The 14,224-nt window shown below is 37.2% G+C and overlaps 1 protein-coding gene across 1 annotated transcript in view; it reads left to right on the top strand.

Moving 5' to 3' along the window:
* LOC126457122 (glutamate--cysteine ligase catalytic subunit) overlaps positions 1-14,224 on the top strand; it is a 126,534-nt gene that overhangs the window by 21,350 nt on the left and 90,960 nt on the right. The window contains exons 4-5 of the mRNA XM_050093179.1: positions 2,484-2,656; positions 12,977-13,182. Of these exons, the coding sequence (XP_049949136.1) occupies positions 2,484-2,656; positions 12,977-13,182 (379 nt within the window). The remainder of the gene's footprint in view (positions 1-2,483; positions 2,657-12,976; positions 13,183-14,224) is intronic.

Raw genomic sequence — 14,224 nt, forward strand, 5'->3', positions numbered from 1 at the left:
ACCACAGTTTTATTGTTGTTTAAACAGATGAATCCCAGCAAGAGATTGTCGGTTGTTCTGCTGTTTTTCCTGACAGGATTTTTAAAGTGCATCTCCCAGAACAATTTGCAAATTATGATATGGAATGATATGGCATTCTGATGGCACTGGAGAGGGGTCACAGACATCACAGTGCAAGGTTTCTTGTCTGTTCAGACTTGCTTAATGCACTGCAAGCACTTCACCAAATGTATCCAGTAGACCAACTGATGATTCAGCTTATGCATGACCCCTTACAATGGCTCCAGCACTGCGACCAGGAGGTGGTCTTTTACTGGGTACTTGGCCACATCGAGATACGGTGCAACGACATGACTGACCACTCTGTGAAGTTTGTGGCGTGTCACTTTCAGTTCAACGTATTGTGGCAACAAGTGTCCTGTATACTGATGTTAGGGCAGCCCTCAGTCTCAATGGAGATCTGCCACCCTCGTCGCAGATACTGATTCCAGTGTTACAAGGGTGGTGAAATTTTGTGGACTGTCAGTGCTCATTCCTAAATTGGTGGGGAAGGGAGGCAGACTTTAATACATTATAAACTGCTCCACATGTGGGGGCAGCCTTCGTCCCCACCCATGAGATTAGCATGCTGACTTTTTCTCAGGGTGCTGATAACCATGATGTCGAGCACCCCCACCTCAAATCATCATCGTCATCATCATCATCATCATGAAAATTAGTAACTTATCTTTGAATGAATCTGAATTGCTGCTAGAACGTGACAAATATTGGAAGCCTTTTCACCAAATACTTCTTTATAGTGAACCATTAACTGGCATGTAGTTAATAAAACTTCCTGCTTCAAAACCCTAAAATGAATGTATACTTGTTCTTTCTTTTTTGACTGTCTTTAAACTGAACAAAATTCTAGTGGGCAATCAATTTCTTTTCTTTTATACTTTATATTATACATTACGTTGAAATTGTAATAACATAAAACGTAGTTATCATTTTTGTTTGTGCCAAAATGGTAACTAAAAAATTCAACTATAGTCACATAGGGTCGCTAACTACATATTTAAGTCCATCTTTTAAATTTAACACAAATAACGGTTTTATTATTTCCTTTTCATACTCTCGTGGTATAGTGTTCTGAGTCACTTAAATATTTTGTTCCCCATATGCCTTTGCCTAGTGGTTACCCTATAGAGCAATAATGCAAAAAGCACTTCTGCCTGAAGACACCCAATTTAGTTTACCAAACAAAAATTGCTAGGCCACCACAGGTGCAAACCTTCTGTCCTATTCTCATCCCAATAAGTAACTACATGTAATACTCTGCTCAGAAGCTAATCACACTTATTCGGCATGGCGAAAGTGTTTTCTTTCAGAAGTATTTTATGCAAACAGCTATATATGAGCAACACTCTAGCTACACGTCTTCTGTAGACCTAAGACAATAGGTGTAACAAAAGTCTTAAACAAACTCTTCTGTACATAGTATGGGAAAAAAAGCAAAGGCTTCACAATTTGTGGCCATATATCTACTTTTATATACACTGTTTTGGGGCAGCTCTGTGGCGACAACTTGTCGTACTGTCTGCCAGTTACTGCCATTTCTGCAGCCAGATAGGATGCGATTATCATTATGGCCATGAAACATTATCTCCATATTCACATAAAAAAATATTACAACATTTGAATTGCACACTTATCATCTTAATAACAATATTCTCTCTGCTCGTGTACATTCCTCGATGTATATGACTCTTGGAGTGAACAGCCTAGAATATACAATATTATGACATATGGTTGATGACATGGAAGTTTTGGTCTGGCTGTGAGTCATGCACAGATAGCTAGATGGTAAGGCAATCGCTTGCGATAAGTGCGAAGTCTGGGGGTGAGTCCTGGTCCGGCACAAATTTTGATTGTTGTCATTCCATTCAAAAGTTTAGGAAAGTGTTCTGCATCTATTTTTATTGCATATTTTTGCATTAAGGTATTAATTTCAATTTCTGTAAATTGATAAACAGTACAGATCATTCAATAAATGAAAGAATCTAATCTGACAAGAGAACAACACTTTGGCTACCAAATTGTGATGAAACTGGAACAACTTGAGGGTGCATATTTTAAATACATCTTGCTACAGACACACACAATTTTCAGCATTTAGGACATCTTGCTTAATTACTCACAATCCATGTATTATGGCATAACAATCTTATATAAGTGTAGTCATGACTTTAGTGTTTTCAGTTCATAATTTTACTGTAAAGAACAGGGAATGTTTGAGACTTTGGCCATAATCAAATACTTTTAGAGGTGACTGTTTGCTACTCAGCTCCTTTATATAGAATATTTGTCTTTGTCCTCACCATAAGTGAAATGTGTTAACATAAAAATGTATGAACTATTAATCATTTCCAATGTGTGTTTCTTTTCAGTCATGAGTGTTGAATAATTGTTGTTGCTAATAACAGATGACATGTTTTATTTAGGCTGGGTTGCCCAAACTTCACAGATCCTCCGACAGTTCCTACTCCAAACAATGGAGCATCACATTCGCTCTTCTTTCCTGATGATGTAATTTTTCCAGGCCATCCACGATTCAAAACTCTCACAAGAAATATAAGGGAAAGAAGAGGAGAAAAAGTTGCAATTAACTTGCCAAGTAAGTTGCGAATTTTGTAGGCAATGATATCTGTAGGCTACTGTTAAAAAATTATGGAGACTCTTTGTAGTATACAGTAAACAACACAGAGACATTTTTATGTTAATGAGAGGTTATGTCTATATTGTATACTACTCAATATTCTATAATGGAATATTTATAATATAAAAAAATTACAATGACATACCAATTCATTACATTTCTTCTTTGCCTCCTAGCATATACTCCCAACAAATGAACACACAAGGATATCAGAGTCAAAGGATCTAATTCTGAATAGGGTTTTCAGAGCTCGGAATAACTGTTGTATATGACTAATCAAAGGCTGATGAGACGAGTATCCATATGCTACAGCACCTCAAATGTTATTTCATACAGTAATATCTCTCTGAGATTATCAGTTTTGAAAGACATGAAGATTGGCAAATTAAACAAGTTAACAAAAAGCTGGATGTTAATGGAAAGAGAACTGGCCAATAAAAATAAACTCCACTTCTTTAACATTTTTGAAATTGTTCTACTTTTTCTTTTTCACTTGAAACCACTTTGGATGAAAATTAATGACATCTGAACTTCTCAGCACAACTTTCTGAAAAGTTAATTTCCATTCTCTGGGAATATGTTAGTGTAATTGATTTCTGTGCTTGCAGCATAAAGTGTTACGTAGTTCTAGATCTTCCAAGTCTGCAGTTGTTTTCTTAAGAGTCAGTACAGTTGATCATGCGAAAAAGGCATGGCATGTGTGTTTATTTCATTTGCTAGGTATTTTTACACAGTTTTTTTAAAAGTTTGGTGATGGTTATTTCATACAGCAGTTTCTTGCATGTAATTGCTATTTTCATCTTTGCTTTTCACTTTAGATAGCTGTCCAGTTTTAACTCTTCATCCCAATATTTATTGTTCCTGTACTCTATGCTGCTAAAGTAGATCATAGATACAAGGTGGAATAGCAGTGCTGATTTACTGTAGTGTGAAAATTAAATGACAAAATGGAAGATTTTTAGAAGAAGAATAAACCTTAATTTGCTCTGTAAGGTTGGCAAGTTTGCCTAATATGTTCTTCAACAGACATTTTATTCAGAAAAAGTTCCTTTTCATCACTCTTCATCGTTTCTTGCATTCAGTTTGAGTGTCGGCACTGCCTTTCACTTCTGTTTGGATATCATTCTTGTCATAATCCTCTTCATCACCAGTTGTTTGACATGTATTGCTGGATAAAGAACTTCTAGACTTTTCTTCACATTGTGTTTCAACTGTACACATTAAAGCTGCCATTTTCTGATGTTGTCCCCCCCCCCCCCCCCCCCTTTCCATTAGGTTGTTGTCAGTCTTTGCATGTATCTTGGAAGAAAGATGTATCCCATTTAATTTTGTTTAATTTCTGTTCCAATTCCACCAACCTTTGTTTGGATTCTAAAGTTCTGTGTTTATTCGTCCTAAGTAAAAAGTAGTAGAACCAACTGGTTTTTTAAGATTTTTGCAATTGTCTGTGTAAACAGACTCCATGTGGCATGATGCAGGCACAGAAGTAACTGGGTAAGCCTTACAATCTGAAGCCATTGTTTCAACTCTCATAGTCCACCACTCTCAATACTCTTTCGGACACACTCACAGGAATACTCCTCTCTCAGGAACTGAAATATGTCAGCAGGGCAGCCAGTAAACTTGCCCATAATATACTATAACCTGAGTCACAAATGATGGCCATCAGATTTAGGCTTGTTCTGTGTACCTGCATCGCACATTCTTCAACAGCCAATGAACGTACAATAGTGATCAAAGTGGCCCTGCTGTGAATGATGCAGCTGATGCAAATGTCAAATGTGATCATAGTGAGTTGTTTAGTGAACTTTTATTCCATTTGTCATGCTTTGTTATCGCTGAGGATGGTGGTAAGTGACAAATTCTACATAAGCAAGTGAGAGACATAATTTGCAGGATTCACACTTTCTTAAAGCACGAAAGTTATGTATGCACATACTGAAACTGTCACTTGGAGCCAGCAACATTACAATCCCCACCCGCACCTTGACCTGTGGTACCTGTCATCATCGTGAGTCGGTCTGTAGCCAGCCAGAGCCCAAGAGTTTGGCAAGGTACCAACACAGTGCTACACTTTGCAGTCTCAATTGTGCATTGCAATAGTTTTCAATAAATTCATTCAGAATTACATTTCCTTTGACAATCTTTTGAAGACTATTGCACCAAAGCACTTTACCCTTAGCAGTAGCATTTTGCTTTGGCTAGAGTACAATTACTCTGTCCATGGCTCTTGTGTGCTGATGTTAGTCTTAGCCAATGTAGCCAGTGAGAAACACTGAATCTAGTGATTTCTTTTGCTGGAAGATATGGATTGATTACATTTGTTTTTGACACGAATGGAAAAGGCTAGATGTGCTAACAGCCTTGTAGTGTAGCCTGAGATGTAGATTAGGTTGGAATGTGACAATTTGGTTGTGAGCTGATAAACCTGAAGAATGTAAATGGAGGAAACCTTGATCTGCTGATGGACTAACATCTGTAATCCAAGGCCTAGGTCAGGTCAGTATGTGACAATTTTCTTGTGAGTCGGTATAGCAAACGAATGTCAACATGAAAATAAAGTTTCTGTAATAGATTGGTGTTTACTGTAGCTCAAGACACTTGTCTCATTGCAGCAATTCAAACAACAGGAAGTCTAAGTTGGAATATCAACAATTATGGAAATGATAGATAGCAACTCACTGTTAAGATGACAGGAAGAGTTGCAAGGCACAATGAAAAAGACTATTACACATTAAGCTTTCAGTCGAAACCTTCATCACAAAACACACATGCGTTCACACAAGCAAGCACACCTCTCTCTCTCACACACACACACACACACACACACACACACACACACACATCACCATTATTTCTGGCTGCTCGGGCCAGGCTGAAAGTGAAATCCATTGAAGGAAGCAACAATCGCTAGTGGGGCAGGATAGGGTGATGGATAGGAGTTTGGTGAGGGAAGGGGAAAGAGGTAGCAGTGCCGTATGGCAGAATGTGTAGGAACTAGAGGTGGCAGACAGAGCTACCTGGTGCAGCATCTGGAGGCTGTGGAGCAGGAGGAGAAGGGAGGATGAAAGAAGGGAGGCGAAAGGAAAGCAGCAAAGGAAGGAAAAAGATCAGTAAGTTTAATAGAAAGCATCGCACAATGAGGATGAGGACGTGAGTTGGGAGGAGGTCATAGGACAGTTGGGTAGAGACAGTTGGGTAGAGACAGTTGGGTAGAGACAGTTGGGTAGAGACAGTTGGGTAGAGGATATGGGGAAGGTAGGTTACTGTAGCATGAGGGCGGGATGATTTTGGGAGTGGAGAATTTGTTCTAAAGATAACTCCCATCTGCAGAGTTCAGAAAAACTGGTGGTAGAGGGGAGGATCCAGGTGGCCTGGGTTGTGAAGCAGCCATTAAATCAAGCACATTACAGTCAGCAGCATGTTGTGCTAAATGGTGGTCCACCTTCCTGTTTGCTGAAGCTTGGCAGTGGTCATTTGTCTTGGTGGATAGCTGGTTGCTTGTCATACCAATATAAAAAGTTGAGCAATGATTGCAGCAGAGCTGGTACACCACATGGCTGCTTTCACAGGTGGCCTGGCCTGGCCTATGGTGGGGTACAATAGGCTTGTGCAGGAATGGCCAAAAGCTTGATGTGTAACGGTCTTTTCATTGTTCCTGTCTGCAACTCAGTCTGTGATCTTAATGGTGAGTAGGAATTTCTCTTTTCCATAATTGTTGATATTGCAATAATTTCCTTGTATGTTTTATTTCTGAATTGCCAAAAATTCTGACAATGTAGTTGAGTTTTAACCTAATAGTAAACTATACCAACTAATTATATTTATGACCCATTGGAAATTATGAGCAAGAATTCTGATTGGCTACTGACTTGTGAATCATATTCAGTTCCCATTCTTCATAATACGAACTGTTACCAATATCAGCATGCAACCCAATGGTTGTGGACACTGAAGGTACACTTTTATCCTTTGGTTCTTGCAGTAAACCCTGTTCCTAACAACTGGACCTGTCAATGGTGTGCTTCTGGGTGTTCAGAGTAGTTCTTTCCATTTTATGCAAAATATTTCATCGTCCGATCCTGTCATTGTCTTCAGGTGCTGCTGTGTGCTCACTATTGGAGCACACACAACAGTGCAACATATGGCACCTGCAAGGATGACTGGTTTGGTCATTGTAATATTGTGCATAAAATGGAAACAATTAGGAATCACACAATTAATCACACCGAGAAAATCTGAGAGGTCACAACTGGACATGTTATCAGTAAAGTTATTCATTGACTGTAGATGCCTTAACTTTTTACTGTTTAAGTAATACTGAAAGGTATCAACGAGAGAGAGAGAGAGAGAGAGAGAGAGAGAGAGAGAGAGAGAGAGATTTTATCAACTAGAAAATCTGTAGTGCTTAACAAACCAAAATACCTGAAGGTCACTCTCTTGGTTGTGAGTTCCATTATAGTGTGATTTTGCAATTCGCAATGGAAGCGGGGGTGGGGGGGGGGGGTCATTTATAATACAGGGATCAAGCTTCAGTAGTTCATGCTGCTGAACGAACTTTAAGTATATACTTTGGTAACTTTACAATGTTTCACAAATATTTTATTCATGTTCTTTTGTACACAAATGAGTATGCATCAATTGTTCAATGGCTACATAAAACCTTATGCTCAGGGTTCAATCCCAATTGGTCCAAGGATTTTTTTTCTGTCTCATTTTGATTCTTTCACTTCTTTGCAATCATCTTTTTATACGAAAAATGTCAAAATGCACTGTGTTTTGGGGTTCATGTTAAACTGTAGTTCCGTAGTAACTGGCAGGGTAAGTCTGTTTGAAGGTCAGACGAGGGCGAGAGCATACCACCTCCAACAGGGCTGTGACTGGTAAAGCATTTCAGTGTTTTAACCAGCATTTGTGATGAGGGCAGCTTTATTTTAAGCCTCTGAGTGTACATATAGATTATTGATGCATTTATGCCATTTTTTGTATTGAGGTCATTTACATGTTAATTGTCTAGTGGTTTGGTAATGAATTTTGTCATTTCAATATCAGTAATTTGCACTTAGAGTTTGGAGGCAGCTCTAGAAACATAAATTAAATCAGCTGTTGATATCGTTTGATGTTTGTGCTGGTGTAAAAAATGACAGCCAGGTTTCTCTTTTTTGTCATATCTTTTGCCCTCCTTTACAATGACTTGTGTTGTTTAGTGATTGGTATGTGGTGATGGTGCAATAAGTAATGAAAATATCTTGTCTCTTTGTTTCGATACCATTATATTCAGTTGATACCTAAGGTGAGAATTAGAAATTTTTGCATAACGTGATTGTATCGTGTGGTGGTATGCTGAATGAAAAATTAACTTTTTTCGTTATGCTGTGATTTTAGTTGCTCAGCTCAAATTCATTATAGAAAAGATACTTGCCTGTGTTCAACATAACGAGTCTTGTGCTGTCACACAAACATACCTATTTTCATGCACTAATTTGAGAGTCGTGTTGTCATGTGTTCTGGATTTGTTATGACTGTTACAGTTCAAAAATTATAATAATGTAACGGTACATCATCTTTATGGAAGTGTAGTAATATTCTCAAATATTGTGTTTGGAAACTCTTGTAACTTTAAGAACTTATTGTCTTTGTATTCATCAGTGTAAAAACTATGTTAGTATTAGTAAGACTAGTAATGTATTTCCCATTGTTTGAGGACTCGGTTGAAGTGTAAATTATACCTCATAGTTGTTTATATAAAACACAGGTTTTTCTGAAATTAAATAAGCCATTTGAGATGTTTGATAATTATATCACTTAAATAATAATAACAGTAACCAGTTAAGCAACATCATGGGTTTGTGGGTTGGAGGTGCCCGATGAAGAGCTTATCAGTACCAAAGCAGCAGTTGTCATAATCCCTTAACTGTTGTGGCACTACTGAGACTAGACCATATTGGTAGTGGCTGTTTAGGGAAGAGGTTAGACACACAACCAAGGTTCCAACCATTTATTTATTTATTTTAAAAAACACCACAGTAAAAATTGTGCATTTGTTGTTTTGAAACAAAAATACCCCTGCAGAATTTACAGTAGCAACTTTACCACTTGGAAGTGCCCATTACATTAACAAGACAACTTCTTACTATCACAAATTTGACAGAACTGATTTTAAAAGGAGAAGAAACTCTGCAAAAAATTACCCTTATGTTAACAAATGAGATAAAATACTGACAGATGCCTTTAAATCACATTTGATTAAAACTTCAGCCGTCCAAAAGAAATAAAAAAAATCACAGTGGGGAAGAGTACAATACATAAAAGGGTTGCCCATGTCGGCAACGTATCTGTAGTAGCTCACTCTTACTGCAATTGCTCCAAATTTGCTTCAGCAGCTCTGCTGATCGGAATCTATTACTTTTGGCTATTCACATCAACAAAAACTCAAGTCCGTGGCCATGCCCCTTATTCACATGAACAAGTTTGCTTTCTTACTTAAATGCAGAACATTCCTGGGAACATAAGTACTGTAGGAGCAATTCAAATGATTGGTTTACACACACCCACAGCACCGTTTTGCAGCAAGTAATCTCAGACGAGATGTATGAAATAGCAATGCCTGTGCTATTAAGGAGTACAATGCAGTGTTCCTTCAGACATGGATGCGTGTCTGAAGGAACACTGAATGATACTCATTCACAACACAGGCACTGCTAATTTGTATTTATTCGCCAGTACCAGGGCCCCAGCTCTAACTAAATATGCCCGTCCTGGATCAGAATATGCATAACATAAGAGTGCTGGAACTTTGGGTGTGACTGTGATTTGTGTAGGACAGCTGAAGTGGTTAAGGTGACTGTTTACGTAAAGTGGGAAATCCAGGTTTGAGTTACAGTCCGGCTCAGAGTTTCATTGTCGTCATTCTAATATACAGCTGACAAATATTCGTATTGACAGTTGCGAATACATTCCTGTAAGATATCATGCTCCACTAATTCCTTGCAATTGTGAGAGCGAAGCCAGAAAGGTAGTCATGAAACAGTCACATGTAATTGATAATTGTTCTAGTCTGACAAGGTGGTATCCATATAGGAAGAATCCACAACTTGCCCTGTCCTATGTACACACATAAAATGCCACCAATGCCTGACATACAGAACATACCATGAATATACAGTCACATTGAGTCCACTTAGTTATAACATGCTTTGGTATGGAGTGAACCAACGATCATATATTCATATCCATCACATGATGCTGGACACACCAGTTATGCTTGACAGAGGGTCCTAATGCTCCGCTCGAGGGTAAATACTCTTAGTATTCTTGCCATTACATTTGTCTCTTGCACTACTTCTACTCAGAAGAACTAGCACCCTGTACTACACAGACACTTCTGAAACTTAGGTGACACACAAACAACTATCCAACAGCCACAATCAAGAGCAGCAACTGTACCATTCGACTCACCTTTGTGCTCGCTCAACATCAAAGTCCAGTGTACTCACAAAACCCACTTCATATCTCTGTTTCAGTGGTGGTACCAACATTTGTCACACTATTAATTTCAGTTCCTGCGTCTTTTGTTTCTGAAACTTAGCGATATCACGGCGTACTCGCTTGAAACAATTTTTTCATCAACTATTTATTAGCAAAAATCCAGTTTGCATCTCACACTTTTTTAATGAAAGAGGAATAGTCCTTAAATGTTGCTGTTCAGGATTGATTCTGTTGAGTGATGATGTTTACACCAAATACTTGCTGTAAAAAGGTGAACTCTGATTATTGAAGCCCCATAAAAGACAGCTGAGAGTTTTCCACACATTGTCTGAACAGAACATTCAAAAGCATTTTATTTAGCTTTTTATATTCTCCAAATAATGAGTACCAATAGATTATTTTATTTATTCATTTATTTATTTTGGTTCATCCAAGGATGATAGGAATTGTCATGGCAATACAATGAAAAATAATAACTCGAAATATAAATGTACATGAAGTACATGACTATGCTCTATAAAGATAGGACAGGTGGTTGGTTGTGGCCTTGTTGAAGGTAACATCCTGGGATTTGCCTGAAGACACAGAAAAACCACACAAAATCCAAATCAGGATGGCTGAACAGAATGAACTCCAGCCTCCCAAATATGAGGTCAGTGTCTTAACAGCTGCACTAACTCATTTGGTTTGTTCCTTTTATACATTGGTCTTTGATTTAAACACATTTGTATAAGATAACTTGTAATATAAAACATTATTTTGCTCTTTGTCACACAAATTAAGGACACTCACTGATGGCTTCTGGAGCATGAAGGTGCTGCAACAACCATTACATTACCTCCAGTCTGATTGGAAAACTTGACTCCTAGGTCACAAATATTCAACTATGCTCCATGTTTGTCTTCCTGTCCTTCCCTTTGTCTACCTGCAATTTATTACACACTGCCCAATTGTAAACACCCTTAAAGGTTTCATTTACTTTCTGTAATAGGAAGCTATTGTGTTTTATCTGTGACAAAAATGTTACTGTCATCAGTGAAGAGAACTTTTTCTCTATGCCTTATACCACCTGGAAAGTCATTGACATTTGTTAATAGAATTTGACCAGATACACTTGCCTGAGGAACATCTATGTTTGTGTGCTTCTTGTTTGACAATTGGTTTTACTAAACATTTATCATCAGTCTGATATGAGTGTGAACTTTTCTCTACCTTTTGCAACTTGCTTCCCAGAAAAGACTGGAACCAGTTGTTTGCTATTCCTCTTAGATTTAGCATTTCTTGCGTGTTTGGTAGTATTTTATGGTCAACAGTGTCAAAAGCTCTGGACAAGTCTAAAAATCTGCTTATAATACAGTCATCCTTGTGAAGAGCTTCAAGTACCACTTTTGTAAACTGTGTAATGATCAGTAATTGTACTTCTTCCACTTCGGAAACCGATAGCCTATCTTTCATGACAGGTTGTTATTTTTAAGACTGAAGACAGTAATGAAACTGGCCTTCAGCTATCAATACTGTCCACAGTACATCTCTTTAGTAAGAGCACAACTTTGGAAAAATACTTGAACTGAAGGTCATGGACGTATAGGCTATACATGCACCTCTTCATCTACATCTGCTGACTTCTTATTTTTTAATTTCTGTGTTGTCTCCCTGACTTAGAGCTCTGTTGTGGGAGAAATGACATCATTGTGCTTGCTGTGTAAGTTTGCTACATTTGTTTGAGGAAGATTTTGCTGTAACTTATCAACAACACCAGAGAAATAGTAATTTACAAAATTTGCTAATTCCTGATGGTTTTCTATTATTCTAACACATCTTTGATTTGTATATTGTTATTCTAGTACCTGCATTTGTCCATATTCTAAATTGTTTGATAAGTATGAATAATGAATATAAAAATTGTAGTTTTCATGATTACAAGTAACATAAAACTTGAATTGTAGGGATGTTATTTTGCTGCTGTGACATCATTTTCCTCTGCCGTGACAGATAAATGATACGAATCTGAAGGGAAACATAACGATAACATGTTTAAAACCAAGTTTTGCAGTAGATTGTAGAGAGAGGACGTGACTTGGTCATACTGTGATGATACCAACCATATTTTTAAATAGTTAAATCACTTGCACATCTTCCTTCTTTACAATTTATAAGGTTTCAATGGTTGTTGTATGAAAGGTAAAGAGTGAGGAAATATTTTGTTGATGCAGAGAATAGGGAAATGAAATTTAATAATTTAATAACAAAGACTTACTTAGCATATTAAATTTTTCATAGCATATCCACAAACAGTCTACAATAAAAATGCTCACAAGTGATCTTATAATTGTCTTTAATTGTTGTTGAATATTTGTACACATTTGTTAAATATTTGTGTCAAGTTTTTGTTTTTTTGACTTTAAGTTATGGTAGTTGTAGGAAACTCTGCAAGAATTAGAATTCTATTTTGGAGGTTTCTCATATCAGCTGTGTTAATTAGTAATGGTGGTAGCAAATCACTGTTTTAAACAGTTCGCTCTCATAAGTAGGTGTGTGATACAAACAAAATTTCTGTTGAAAGTTTCCTGTTATTCCCACATATTTTCTTCTTTGGGATATGAAAGTTGTTTTGTAGTTAAAATACATTGACCAAGCAAAACTAATTGTTTTTTTAATATGTGACAAAATTAACTCTGGAAATGAATAGTTGAAATATGTATAGAAGGGCAAGCAGATTTCTCTTAGTGACAGGACAGTGTTAATACTTATTGCATGGTGAACATATGTTGTGTATCTGTTGGTTTACAGTATTTAAAGACAAGCACACACCGTCACCTTTCAAGGAGGAGCTGAATGATGGAGAGAGCTCCAGAGCAGCTTTACCTGACCATGTGTATATGGATTGTATGGGTTTTGGCATGGGATGCTGCTGCCTACAGCTCACATTCCAAGCATGCAACATTAATGAAGCCAGAACTTTGTATGATCAGCTAGCACCACTGTGTCCAATAATGGTAATATGCTACTTTTTGTCTGGCATATTTATGTGCTTCCAGTTAGTAGTATACCCTTCTAACATCTTCAGAGTAAGCATAAAATTTCAGTGTTAAAACAGATATTCCTGTTAGGGTTATAAGGAGACCAAAAGTGTTACATATTTTGATATCTGGAATGCGAATAATGCAAAGAATAAAGGTAGTGCCTGACCGTGTAGTTGAGTTGGTAAGCTGTTAACAGTCACATAAACAAGATTTATGTTGTCACTTAGCTCACATTGTCTGAAAGCTTAAAGACAATTTGTCTTTTTGATGTGTTTCTTGAGTGCTCAGTGCCTCATCTAAATGGTAAGTGGGCATAATTGCAGTTCTAATTAGAATACCTTTAATTGCAAAAAAAAAAAAAAAAATAAAAAAAAAAAAAAAAAGATAAGTAAATGTGCTAGAGATCGCTGATATTGAATTGATGGATATCTGGCAGTGTTGCATTATACCTGAAACATCAGGAAGTGGTATAATCAGGTGTTTGGAGACATAGATTCCAAAAAGATTCAGAGAAGCTAATAACTTGGAATAATGACTGTCACCAGTAGGACTGATGAAGTGAAGTGAAATAGCTGCATACAAGGGGTGAGATAAAGTGTTGACGGGATCATTAAAATGTAGGAGTGAGATCAGCTAGGACACACTTATCATAACTGTACTATTCATTCTATTCGTAATTGCACATTTTTGATGTGTTAGCTATGCTGTTGCATATTACTGTATTTAATTTCACTACTGAAGCTGTTTGCTGTTTATGGGAGGGATGGCAGCAACCCTTTCTACCCCTCTGAATCTGTATGGGGAATTGTACTTATTGATCAGGAATTTACCTATTTCTAATTTATTACTTTATTTATTTATTTCATTTTTTTTTAATGTTAGGTGTCCTCCTGTACAATCATATGCTAGCAATTTTGGTTTACTGGTCTATAACTATTGTTTCGTCTTGTGTGTGTTCTATACTTTCCCAGGGATTTCAGTAAGTGAAAGTTAGAGAAAACTGGAGACTGAAGAT

Source organism: Schistocerca serialis, chromosome 2, assembly GCF_023864345.2.
Source record: "Schistocerca serialis cubense isolate TAMUIC-IGC-003099 chromosome 2, iqSchSeri2.2, whole genome shotgun sequence".
Lineage (NCBI taxonomy): Eukaryota > Metazoa > Arthropoda > Insecta > Orthoptera > Acrididae > Schistocerca > Schistocerca serialis.